The sequence below is a fragment of the Aquila chrysaetos genome, chromosome 4 (genome assembly GCF_900496995.4).
Source record: "Aquila chrysaetos chrysaetos chromosome 4, bAquChr1.4, whole genome shotgun sequence".
In the NCBI taxonomy this organism is placed as follows: Eukaryota; Metazoa; Chordata; class Aves; order Accipitriformes; family Accipitridae; genus Aquila; species Aquila chrysaetos.
In genome coordinates this window covers 25970353-25984073 of record NC_044007.1, presented here as the reverse complement: position 1 = coordinate 25984073, position 13721 = coordinate 25970353, and the positions used below count along the sequence as shown (strand labels likewise).

The window sequence follows — 13721 nt, the reverse complement described above, 5'->3', positions numbered from 1 at the left end:
TTTGAGCACAGCAGTTCAGCCAGTTCTCAACACAACTGGCCACAATCTACTTACATGGTCCATAATTCACCAGTTTGGGAGGATGTTACAGGGGACAGCATTAAAAGCCTTGCTAAAGTCAAGATAAACAACATCCACTGCTCTCCCCTCATCCACCAAGCCAGTCATCTAATTGCAGAAGGCTATTAGGTTGTCAGGCATGCTCTCCCCTGCATAAATCCCTTCTGACTACTCCTAATCACCTTCTTGTTCATGTTTGGAAACAATTTGCAGGATTATTTGCTCTATCACCTTCCCAGAGATCAAAGTGAGACTGACTGTCTTGTCATTCCCCCCATTCTTCTTGTCCTTCTTGAAGACAGGAAGGACATTTGCTTTCTTCCAGCCCTCAGGAATCATGTCCATTGCTATAACCTTTAAGATGGTTGAGAACAGCTTCACAATGACATCAGCCAGCTCCTTTGCCAGTCATGGATGTGTCCCATAGATCTGTGGACATACCATGTCTTTAAGCATTTAACTTGATCCTTTTCAACCAAGGCTTGATTGTCCTTGCTCTAGCCTTTCCCACCGGCCTCAGGGGCCTGCAATTCCCAAAGGTCTTACCAGTAGTGACCAAAGCAAGGAAGACATGGAGTACCTCAGCCTTCTCCATGTCCTTTGTCACGAGGACTCCTGCCCCATTTAGCAGCAGGTCCACGTTTTCTCTGATCTTCCTTTTGCTGCCAACATACCTGTGGAAGGCCTGTTGTCCTCCACATCCCTTGCCTCGTTCAGCTACAGATGGCTTGGCTTTGGCTTCCCTAACTCCAACCCTGGACATTTTCACAGGATTTCTATGTCCCTCACAGGCTACCTGTCCCTGCTTCCAGCTTTTGAATGCTAACAGCAGCCTTCCATACAGATTTTTCACAGTGGTGCATGGCAGGAAGACGATAGGCAATGGGTATGAGTTGAAACGAGAGGTTCAGCCTAGATAAGGAGAACCCCCACCCCCTGCACACTTTAAGTGGTAATGTGTTTTTTTTATCTCTGTCCTGTTCACCTATGGCACTTTTGCATGCTGACCAGGAAACGCAGCAGTTGGCAGAGATGCATAACACTACTTGGACCATGCATTGTCACTTGATCAGCAATGCAAACATTCCCAGAGGAACTTCTGTACTAGAGCAAGCATTCTGAGATACTCAGTACTTGTACCTACCACACCTGAATGGGGTGCTCAGGCATTTGGATTTTGACCAGTCTGTAAAAAAACCAACCAAACAAACAAAAAAACCCAAACAAACCAACAGACTGAGAATTTTTAATAGGCCATTTTTTTATTGAGAGTTAAGATCATGTCTCCCCATGGTGCACAGAACGCACTATGAAAACAAAATACAGAGGATCACTTTAGTAAATACACTCTGGTTAAGCAATGCTACTTTTTGGCAAAGTGCTGTATTTTGTCGGTTTTCAGCTTGTGTTAAACTATTAAAAAAAAAAAAAAAGAGCCAGACATTCTTCCATATCAAAAGGACTGCTACAAATAGAGAAGTGGCTCTGGAGAGAAGCTGCCATATATGCATAGACTGATGTACAGTATTAATCCTAACTGAAATGTCCCTTTTGAATCTTCAAGTTTGCTGTGTAGAAGGCACAGTTTAAAATGCAAATCTGTCTATTGACCAATACATATGAAAATAGTTTCAGCAAGATTCATTAATATCAATCGGTATGAGACAGTGCAAGGCCTCCACTTTTACATGAAAACACACACACTTTAATACAATTCAAAAACCCATATAAAAAGCCACACAGCTCACTATTAAAACAGAAAACCAAAATAAATCTAATTGCCCAATAGCTCCAGGCACAAAACAGGGCTAGACCAACATAAATATGTAAAACAAATTAACAAAAAGCCATTGATGCAGTACTATCTCACACAATAATATGGTTTCCAATATTACAAATTGAGAAGCACAGCTTTGTGCAACAAAATAGTTTATATCCTGAAAGATATAGGTTTTCATCACCAGAAAGTCATCTAGTAATGTAGTATAAAAAGATCAGTATCTCCCAACTCTAGGAGCAGTCTAAAGTTGCATTTACTTGCCTACTGAGAAGAACAGACCAAGGCTCTCATTGTAATGCTTGGGAGCCTTATACTCTCAACTCCATCTCCCCGTTAAGAGTTAAAGGATTACTTACTCCTTCCAACACGGAGAGGTGGAGACTCCATCTTCCTTCATTTCACTTTAAGAAAATTAAAGCTGAAGGAAAGTAGTTACTTTTATATAAAGAAAAATACAGGAAAGCAAAGAATTTTCCTGAGCTAGAAAGTTGGCAGTGAGGAGAAGGAAGTTTAAGCCAGGCAAAAATTTGGAGTGATAAAGGTAGATAATCTGAGGCAAGTAAGAATATTCATGAACATATGAGAGACTGGTGAAACTAGTTATTTGCAGATAAACCAGAGTATTTGGACCACAAAAGAATTGTTGTATGGACATGGGCACATACTGCTGAAGAGACTAGTAACAAAATCTGTTTTGGAAACTCATGATGTGACCAATTTAGTTTTCTTTCACTATCCACATGAATTAGTATGTCTTAAAAAAAAAAACCAAACCAAACTAGTGTATCCAGGAAAGCACCTCTTGCTTTTATACATTTAACTATTTGTTAACATATTTTTGCAACAATCTTAACTAATCCCAGTGAAGCAGCACATCTGCAGTGAAACAGAGGTTATAAATGCCATTTCCTGTACACTAAGCATGTTCCACAACAATTCCAGCTGCAGAATGTGCAACAGTACCACCACATTGAGGTCAATGCAAATTGTTGGGAGTTTTGCTTCAGTGAAATTGAAGCATTTGGCTAAATTTAAAATACTTCATAGGTCTGGAATAATTCACATTATTGATTTTTCCTAATTTCAGAGACTCCTCACATGGCTCCTTATATAACTTCTGTATGTGGACTACTGGAAGACATGGTTGAATGTAATGTTAAAACTTTAATGCCCTAGGCACTAAACACAAGGAAAAAACAGTAAGTCACATTAAACACTGACCAAAAGGGGGATAAACTTATTTCCCCCATTCTTTCAGTGCAGACTTCCACTTCCTCACCTCTATAACCATTTTAATCTACTTCCCAGATATCAGGGTTCAGCACGCCATCTGGCTGCTGTGTAATACACGCTCTTTCTTAACAGGTGAACTTCACTTTTAAGTGCCTGCCAACTTCCAAAACGTCTTGCACAGTGTTCTTGAGAAAACTACTTGTTAGTTTTAAATGGCTTTTCTTTCCTGTTGGCCCACAGAATTGCTATCCAGTCCTTCTGCAGCCAGTGGGCTAGGAGAACAACCACTGCCGATCTATCTCAATTTTTATACACCCTGTTATCACTGTGTTTAGTTCTGTAAGACTGTTTTTCAGCATCCTCTTTTTCCTGCCAAACACTGCCCTTCATTTCCAGTCACAATTAACTTGGACTTCATTTTCATAGAGAGAGAAAGAGAGAGAATTAGCAGAACTTATAGTAAAACCTTCCTTCTAGCTACTTTTGAGCTACTCTCAACCTGTAAATATGAGACAATATAACAGCAGTTAGCAGCTCAGAAATAGCTATCCATCAGCCTGACTTCTTTAAAGAAGAGTCAGCTACTGATGGGATTAAAAGAACAGTCAATCCACCATCTTTTTCCTTTAACTAGACTAGATATTAAATGAAATAGGGTAGGGGAAATACATCTTTCAAAGACAGAAAGAGGAAGAGTTAGAGAAAGGGAGTAAGAACTTGAACTGTACCAAGTAAAACCCAGTTCAGCTCTCTGGGTTGTGCATCTGCACTTAACCCATCGGTCCACTTCTCCTTCCACTCCACTGTGAGGTACTACATCTGTAACACCAGTGCCATATCATACTGCAACAATATTGGGGGGACATTTAACCTTTTTCTGATACCTATATCAAGTACCCAACACACCTACACAGACTCCACTAACACAAGTAGGTACTAGGCAATTTAGATTAGATGTCCTTCTTGTAACAGCTCAGCATAGCTATGTAATATCCACCAGTGGCTACAGTATTTCCTTGTTAGAAAGTGATCATATATGCTGAATACAGACAGATACACAAGCTGTCAAGTACTGGTCATTAAAGCATTTGGCTAACCTCAAATTTTCTAACTCCACTTTGATTAATGCAAAATGTAACCGATTTCCATCTCAGTTAAGTTTCTTAAAAATACCAGCTAATAACCCACCTATACATCATAGTTTATAGAACAGCACACAAGCTATCATACTGATAGGCTTCCAATACATTGATATTTAACATCAACGTTTAGGACTTGCTGCAAGACGTTTGGAAATTTATGTGTCATTTCAAAAGAATGCAACACTAATTACGATTGTGTTTGAGGGACTGACGATCAGCTTCAGGTTGACCACACTTACCTATGCATGAAAACAAGAGCAAACTAAAAAAAAATTAGACTGTAGATTAAAATCACAAGAGCCATCAGTAATTGAACTGACGCTGGCAAGGCTGGTGAACAAACAGTCCGTTGTGCTTGATTTGCCGGGAGTGGCAATCCCTGGTAAGGTTTTGGCGACGGAGACTGTTTCTGTTGAGATAGTGTCTTTCATTATGTTCTTTTAGCCAGTGGGTAGGACGAAAGCTCTTGTTTTTTTCCAGAAAAGTTGAACGAGTAGCAAGAGCTGTGACATAGCAGTGAACACGCTGTCCTGTTTCATTTCGGGCCTCCAGTCTAGAAATGTAACAAGCAGATATCAGTCATTACTGAGGTGCATTGGAAAGACATGCAAAGTATAAAGGGCAGAACATGGACATCAACATCCAGCACTTCAAAAGGGCACCCTTATTCTACTGGACAGAGATGTGGGTGGAGGCGAGGTCAAGCCAGTTAAGAAAAACCACACTGGTAAGGTTTAGTACAAGCATAGTACTGCTAACTCACTTTTTGTGTGAGGGCACCACAATAGCCTTTGGACTTTTGTCTGGTGTCTTATACTATTGCTCCCATCCTTCCCCACCCCCCATTCCCTAAGCCCAAGATGCAATATAGATCAGAAATACAAGGCAATGTGTGTCACACTGCTCCAGCTTTAGAAGACTTGGAGTTATCCACATGGCAAAGTTTGATTTAAAATCATCTTGAACATAGGTGTTTCAGCCTGAAAACAGAAGCACACTAATGAAAGCATGTTTGGATTGCCAGCCACACAAGCAAATCCAAACAACGTTCATGCAGAGGAATGAGAAAGATAGACCAGTTGTGACACACACAGGAAATAACTTAGAAGGATTGTTCCTCAACCAGCCCTCTAGATTTCATGAGCAGAGAGTCAGCAGTTTTGGCAAACCCTTACTCCATCATGCACTAGTGAAAAAACAAACCAGCAGCCTATGCAAGCAGGGACTGACATATTGAAAAAGGACTTCCCTACTTGACAGAACAGTCACTGGTGTTTCCTGAAACTTCCAAAGTAAAGCTAAAAATAGCCTGGCAGTTTTAAAAGCAAAGCAAATCCCAAGTCTGAGTGCCACAGCTGGTGTGAGACTAGTGGCACAAGAGTTGCTTTCCTTCTCTCTACCCACCCAGGACCAAATGACTAGCTGTCAACTCAGCAGTGCCCAAGGAAAGATGTCTGCAAGACCAGGAGCTAGCTCAGGCATAAGCAAGAGGTCTCTTGAGAAGTCTGTTTTTCAGCACTAGCACGACCCTATAATAAAGTCTCTTCTGGAAGAGGTTAACTTGCATTTATTGTATGTCGTCTCTGTAGACATAAGTCTGGTCTGCCATGCCCCCACGGTACACCCCTGTAGCCTTGCTCTTGCAGGGCTGCAGGTGCCTCGCACAGAAGTGAGCTCTTCTGCCTCCCCCCACTCCACACTAGAGCAAAATACTCGCTGTCAGCAAGGGAATACTCCCTCCCTTCTACTCTTTTCTTTTAAATATCCAAATCCACTTGCTTTTGGCTCCTTGGGTAGCTTGATATGACTGACTGAAGCCTACAGACTCCAGAATAGCCATGTGTGACACACTGGTTTTCCCCTGTTCATTCACTGGATTTTGTCCTAAACCTAGCGCTTGAAATACAAAGCAAGAAATAACAGAATAACACAGCACAAATCAATTCAGAGAGCCTTGTAAATACTTTCTATGCAAATTACACCAGTTTAATTTACATGAGGGTGCCTGCAAATATGGGGCTACTGTTTTCTATATGGGGTGATCCCTTAACACGTTCAACAGTGCTGGAAGCAGAACTCTAAGAGAAGCCTTTCTGGGGAAAGCCATAAGGAGCTAGGAAGCCACCACATTCATTAGAACTTGTATTTCCCAAGCATGCCCTTGCTGCATGTCATTGGCTAGCAAAGGGCATCAACGCTAAGACAAACTGTTGTGGTTTGTTATGGAAAAATATGACTAACCTGACAAACAGGGGGAAGTTTATACAACATCCTTTTGCTTTGAAAGGAATTTAAAAGGAACAAATAGATTTTCTCCACAAAAGGAGAAAAACTGGTTTAAAATTGCTGGTTGAAGGTATTTAAGCTTTTTCCCCTCTTATCAAATACCCTCCCAACACTGGTTTGCAAACCAACACTTTTCTACTTGTCATCTTAAAGTGAAACTGGGATAGCAGATGTGGTTTGAATTAGCTAAAAGGCCACGTACTCTTCCAAAATGTAGCATTTTGGTATCTTAGTGGTTGCCTTTGGTAGCCTGGCACTAGTGAGCCCCAGGCACCGAGAGAACAGGGCTGATGAACCCCCATCAATATTGTCAAAATGTAGTTTTAGAGGGGCTGTGTCTAAAGCCAGAGCGTCACTACATACATTCGCTGCTGCACCCCCGGCATCTATTTTGCTAGAAAGCGTAAGTGTCCTGCTAGTTGTGCTATAGAGCCAGACCTTAAGAAACATTAAAGGCTTCAGACCCCACCCCAATTAATATTTAAGTAATTTTTCTGCACTTAGCATTTTGGCTTGTTAAAGCAGCTGTAGTTAGGCTTGATCAAGTAACATCATTTGGCACAAAGGTTAGTCCTAAAACCAGTATTGTTTTGGCAGACAAGGCTCTAGAGGAAGCAGTGTTGCTAGCAGACTGATCAAACAAAAAGCATTGTCCCAAAACAGTAGTACTTACTGTGCCAGTGTGCCTTAAGCAGCTTTTCTTGGCCCTACAATGTTAAATGGCCAACCATTAAACCACTAGAGACTTCAAAACGGCTTTTGAAACTTACTGCATTATCAGTATAAATTGATGTTCCCAGTTCTGTAGTCTATCTCAGCTTTACACTTAAGTCTCCTCCCAGTTCTGCCACCCAAAATAACCTATACAAAAGCCTAGATCCTCTGACAAAGCAACAGCACAGGATTCAGTGTGAAGAAACTTAAGCACGCACCAGTTGAAGATCATCACACTTTTAGCTTCCCCACACATTAAAGCAGCTTAACTGTACTGCGTAACGTAAGACAGGATCCTTCTCCAGAAGAATTTATACTAGTATTCCCAGTTTAAGTCACTGAGAAGTCAGTATCTGACTTTGCATGTTACTATCCACTGCAAATTGATATTTTAGATAAACTGGTCTACTGTCTTTCACTAGGGCATGCCCTACAGTCTACCATTCTCTTGCAGATTCCTTCAGACCCTCATTTTAAAAGGTGCTGTATGCTCATAGCTTCTCCCCGATTTAAGTTAAGCTAGACCCTTGATGCTTAACATCACAAACTGCCCTCCCCAAATTATACAAATCCCCCACTCTAAGATTAATGGTATCAGCACTATACTTCAATACTATACAGCAGCATGTCATCTCAGTCACCTGTTTCTTTGAACTAAGAACTTTAAATATGGCAAGGAACTGATCAGAAAAGTCAACAGGCATCTACCTACAGGAACTACACTACTACACTCATTTTTTCCTGTATAACAAAGCTTAGTATACCATTTGTTTTTTTTAATTGATTCTAAGGGCAAGTACCAGATGGGATTAAAAAAAAAAAATAATCAGCCTTTGTTACTAACCAGGACTGACAAAACACCCAATTATTTCCAAATCAATGAACACATGGGCAAGTGTGGAGTCATAATGGCAAAGATACACTCTATTTGTGTACATCCATGTATACTATACTTGTATAGCTGTATATACTGGACAGTTAACACCAAAGCAGCAGTGCATGGCAAACATGCCTCTGCAATAATCCCACATGGCCAAATCTTTAGGACTCAAAACCAAAAAGCACAACTTCTTACCTTGCTAAAAGTAGAAGTTTGCAGCACAAATTTTTACCTTGAGGGGAGTAAGTTTTGTGGAATATTTCAGTTTGCTTTTGTTCCACAAACCGCCCGTGGAAAAATTTAATCCTGTCCTAATCTATCACTACCTTGAGGAAGAAAAAAAAAAAATTACCAAAACAGACTTCCCTGTCAGGATAATCAAAGTAATATTTTTCATCTCATGAGGTAACTGAAAGGGTACCAACTAACAGTTATGAAAAATACACATAGCTATGATGGGGGCAAAGTGTTTTCAAATCTATGTTACCAGCTACACAGTTAACTGCCACCAGTTTCAACAGGACTGGAGCACATTCTGCAAGGGAATAATTAGGCTCCATAAATATTCATTGCAGTGTCAAAATAGCATACTCAACTGTTTCCTGACACAGTCATCTTGCATAACATTTTTCTAAGCAGGCAGGCAGCCCTGACCATCCTACCCACCTTGTGCAGTATTCATGCTTTATTCACTTGCTCTGAAATAAGCTGGAAAATTCAGTATTAAGTGTCTAAGATGATCAAGTAGAAACCAGATATTTTCAGCAACAGAGCTCCTTGACAAGAGAAGTCAGACGTACCTGGGACTACCTGGGCTGCGAAACTCCTCATCTCCACATCCAGTCTCATTAAGGCTGTGACAGGTGTTGTGGACAGCATACACAGACATGCTGGGATGCTCTATCAGGAGGTTCTCCATTGGACTGGTTTCCACTTTGATAGTGGTTAATCCACCTGCAGTGAAACATGGGGGAGGGGTAATAAACCAGCTCTCCTCCATAGGACACGACTCAAACTGGATGAAGCAAGACTCGCTGGCCTCTGGCAAGTGTTCCAAGGGAGACGGTAAACAAGAGAACACGGGCGAGCCGTCTGCAGCTGATGCTTCAGCGATGTCCGCTTCCTCTGCGGAGCAATTAGTGCAAGTGTCTGCTGCAGGCGGCCATTAGTCAGTGGAGAGGAACCCATGGATGTTGGTGATTGCAGGGGGTTGAAAACAACAAGGTTGCACGTAGCCAGAGATGCGATATAAAAAAAGACAAAGAAACAGAAACAAACCTCTATTAGCACATACACATATTTTTATTTTTTTGAAAGCAAGGGGAGGGGAAAAGGGAGTTCCCTGATAAGCCACACTAGACACGTAAAACAACTGCTATCAGTAAAGCAATACAATTGCGTAATAAGTCAAATATATTTTATCTGTACAAGTGGTTCTGCTGAAGCCTGTGTCAGGCTTACAACCCTGACATCATTTTTCTCATCGGTTTGCATAACATGTTTTGGTACATTTGTTTGGGAGACACCCTGCACTCTAATCCACACTGGTTTTGCTTAGGTAAAGTTTCTCCCAAGCTACTGGTTTCTTCACACGGAAGTAAGACAAGTAAGAGCCAGAGAAGGACAAAGGCAGAGCTTACATTTGACAGACATCTTACCTATAAAGTCAACTAGAATCCACTCGTCGTCTTCCTTCTCACTGAACTCTGGCTCTTGGCTGGACAAGCTATCAATCTCTCCCATGAGCATGTTATTTAACCTCTGGAACATTACTAAGGCAGGAGCAAGACTTTGGCTGGTAGGTCTTTATATCCAAGGTTCAAGGCACAGCTCACACTGTACTAGCAGAGTGGCATAGACTTGAGATTAAAGTGCATAGATGCTTTATCAGCTTAGGTACGGGATATGCAGAGGCATGACTGGTAAACAGTTTATGCAAAACCTGCAAAAAACAATGACAAGGGTCTTAATGACAAAGCAACACGTAACATCCCTAGGGAACAAATTAAAGACCCTCTCGTTAGCGCAGTCTGTGGTACCAGTGAACATTTTTCCCTAAGAGGAGAGGCAGCTTCACTGGCATTCACCATCACCCTCCCAGCTAGATACATACAGAAAAAGCCTAGGTCACTCCTCTGAGCTGAGTGCCTTCCTCTCAATCCTCCTCCCCAAGCAAAGCTGTGTTCAGCTGTCAGCTCCCACCTTCTCCTATGGGAGGAGAGGACTCTTTTACAAGAGACCCTTGTGCCTACGCTCACCGAGGTGCTCCCCCAGCTCCCTGCCTGTCTTCCTCCTGGTTGGAGAGAGATGCAAAGGGCAAGCGCGTGTTTTCTGTTCCAGACAGCCCATCTCCTCAGTTGACACAGCCTCACACCTCTCCTCACACCTCCCAGAGACTCCCGTGAGGGCTCCCAGGGGTGCCCAAGGCAGCGTTTCTTCTCTCTCCCATCACACACAGTTCAGGGCCACTGCTTACAAGTTAACACAGTAGAAAGGCACGTCCCATCTTCAGGTTCAAAGTGCACTACATAGTTACCGGTGGGATGATTTTCACAGCAAGTGCCCAACTACTCATGTATGGTAAGTCTAAGTAACAAGGAAAAGAAACTCGTATACTTAATTAAAACCAATGTTTATTTCTCAATACACTTCCCTAAATCTACATGTAATTAGTCACCATAAGCCTGAACTCTACATTTGGCAGTTAAGATGAAAAATCCCATTAGTGCCGATAAGCTGAATGTTCAACCACCTCAGATCAGCATGCTTACACCCTTTGAATATTTATGTGTGAGCCAATAAATAGAAGCCATTAAAGTAGCTGAAGAAGCAAAGACTATATGTGAAAAAAATTTACCACTTTAACTACAAGTTCATTCAAATACTACTATGGTGAAATTGTCACAGCATGTCAGAATTATTACAGATTAAATACCCGTTTCATAATTAAATAGGGAAGAAGATATGCATGTAAGAGGGTACGAGTGTCTGCATTCAGAAAGCGAAAGGGAGTAAGACACACTACACTGGACAAACCCAGCCATTTGAAGAAGATACAACCCATAAAGAATATTATTTAAGGCCAGTACACCTTGCTTCACCCTATAACTCTTAGGCCACACTAAAAGGGTCATTTCGGCCTCCTACGTCATCTTACCCCAGGACACCAGACCCCATCATCTACTTGTTCAAAGCAAGGACAAGCACCTGCTCCATACAGTACTGCCTCTATAGATATTTATGCAGCTACCTCCTTATTCAAACAGCACAGAAGGATAGGACTAGAATTTAAAGTAGTCTTCAGAAGCAATATGAAAAGGTACAGTGTAACTCAAGTGGTTATGTGCTCTAGTTCTTCGATAGGAACTATCGGCTGCAGGAAAATACAAGACTGGCAACAACTGGCTCAGCTGCAGTAGTGATAAAATCCTGGTTTTTAAGACCATGCTTGAAAATGAAATGTCTGGGCTCTCTTTAAGAGAGCTACAAGAATGATCAGAAGTCTAAAGAAAACCAGTGAAGTTCAAAAAATTGAAAGGCTTAACAGAGGGAAGGAAAAAAAGAAGACAACTGTAGTCAATTATGTGAAGAAAGAGGCAAACATTTATTCTCTTCTACATTCACAGCAAGGCGAAGTGGCAGAAGTGGGTTTTAACTGCAGTAAAGTTCAATTTTTAGTGGTTACTAGCAGGAAACGCTTTTAACCATTAAGGTTGCTGAGCCCTAGATGAGTTACTTAAAGAAATGCTAGATGCCCACAGTGTTCCTATGCATCTTCTTGAGAAGGCCTGAGCACTTCAATTGTAGCCAGAGTTTGCCACGGATATGGAAATGCACTCCAAATGAAAGCCTGAAGTCCGTAGCTTTCCAGTTATCTTCCACATCCATCCCTAACCCTCTTCTGGCACAAGTCCTAGGAACAAAAGAATTTGTTTTTTCTTTAGGCTAACTAGCAAGCCATAGTGTAACTGCTGATCAGCACTGGCTTTCCCTGTACTCCCACATGCATGTGTTGCCTCTTTCCTAGATCAAGACTGGACATACCTTCAGGCAGAGGCTGTCTTTTTGTTCTGTGCATAGAGTGGAGCAAGATGAGAGCTCACATTCCTACATTAAAGCTCCACAGGCATCACAGCAACATCAAATAACTAACCCCTAACAAGCAAGTGAGAGATCAACGTTCTTGAGAAAGTAAGCTAAACAAGCTACAGCTTTTGACCCGTAAATGTCTTCCTGTAGGTCAAGAGCAATTTGTCCCATTGTCCCTTTCCCCCACTCCAAGGAGGATCCAAAAAAACATCTGAATCATTTAGAAACTGGTTGATGTTTTGACATCCTTTTGGACAAGTGCCTTTAAAAATGCTGCACTTGTGTGCTATTGTGCAAGTCCGATTGGGACCTAGAAGTGACACTCTTTTGTTATCCCGGGCCATCCTTAGGGGAGGCAAACGAGACCGAGGCTGAAAGCGAGGTACTCTACTTCTTAGGCAGGAACTATCAGCTGCAAGAAGAGAGAAGACTGGGAACAACTGACTCAGCTACAGTAGTGATTAAGAGGCTGTTAGAGATAACACACCCAATGCATGTCAACAATATTGTGTTGCTGCATAAAAAAAACCTTCTTTTTTTTTCCCCCCTATCCCAGCAGAGGAGATAGGGCGCATGCTAAGCAAAACAAAAAACCGAAAAGACGACACCACCCCCCCAAATCACTTCTGCAGCTCCCTGCTGGAGCTCGGCTGCTGGTCCCCCGTGCCCTCAGCTCGCAGCCCCTCCTCAACCACCAGGAGGCTCCAAAAAGCCGCGTTCGCCCGAGCCGGCGGGTGACCCGGCAGAGCCCGCAGCAGCTGCGCACCTTCCCGGCTGCGCTCCGGAGCCCGGCCCCGCCGCTGGGCGGCGAGGGAGGGGAGGGAACGGGACGGACGACGACGTGACTACCGGCTGCCCGGCAGCCGGGAAAAGGGGCCAACCCCTCCCGGCCTCGGTGTTTTCCCAGGAGAGAGAAGCCGGGCTGGATGCACGGGGAGACGGGAGCCCCGCGCTGCTGCTGCTGCTGCTTTTCTCTCCCTCGCCCGGGCGGCTCAGACCATTACGGCCCGCCGCGGAGTAAGCCGGGACCCCCGCAGCCCACTTAAGCCCCAAACCCCTCAAGAGCGAACTCACCCGGACCGCGCCGCTCCCGCCACCGCGCCGACTCCGCGCCCCGCGGAGCCCTTTGTTGTTATAGCCGCGGCGCGCAGCTGACTGCCCGGCCGCCCCGGCTCCGCCCCTCCCCGCCCCTCCGCCAATCAGCGCCGCCGCCGGCTGTCGCTAACGCACGTGACGGGCGGGCAGGGACGCGGCGGGGGGAGCGGCGGGGCGGGGCGGGCGCGGGGGCGGGGCGGGGCCGAATTCGGCCCCGCCCCGCCCCCGCGCCCGCCCCGCCCCGCCCCCGCGTTACCGGAGCCGGTGCCTGCGGATAAATTTGCTAAGTTTGGGGAAGTAAAGTGCTGAACGCAGCGTGGGAGGGGGGAATTCCGTTAAGGTGGTAGTTACATGGTTAACTTGGAAAGCAGGTGGTTAGGAACAGAGGTAATTAAGTATACAAAATCTTAAGTAATGATGTGATTATTTATGCAAAGTAGTT

At 43.5% G+C, this 13721-nt stretch overlaps 1 protein-coding gene across 9 annotated transcripts; it reads right to left on the bottom strand.

The window, feature by feature from the left end:
- Positions 1-1297: 1297 nt before the first annotated feature.
- TP53INP1 (tumor protein p53 inducible nuclear protein 1) lies at positions 1298-13372 on the bottom strand. Of its 9 annotated transcripts, none has more exons than XM_041123112.1 (5): positions 13259-13350; positions 12551-12555; positions 9754-10037; positions 8896-9247; positions 1298-4768 (listed from the first exon to the last, which is right to left on the bottom strand). In XM_041123112.1, the coding sequence occupies exons 3-5, from the start codon at positions 9863-9865 to the stop codon at positions 4519-4521; spliced, it is 714 nt and encodes a 237-aa protein (XP_040979046.1). In that variant the 5' UTR covers positions 9866-10037; positions 12551-12555; positions 13259-13350; the 3' UTR covers positions 1298-4518. The 9 variants fall into 9 exon arrangements, with proteins under 9 accessions (XP_040979046.1, XP_029868086.1, XP_029868087.1 ...); XM_041123115.1 differs by lacking the exon at positions 12551-12555 and adding an exon at positions 7175-7208 and having other exon boundaries at positions 4544-4768; positions 9754-10042; positions 13259-13359; XM_041123117.1 differs by lacking the exon at positions 12551-12555 and adding an exon at positions 7175-7208 and having other exon boundaries at positions 4544-4768; positions 8896-9244; positions 9754-10042; positions 13259-13359.
- Between the last annotated feature and the right edge of the window lie 349 nt (positions 13373-13721).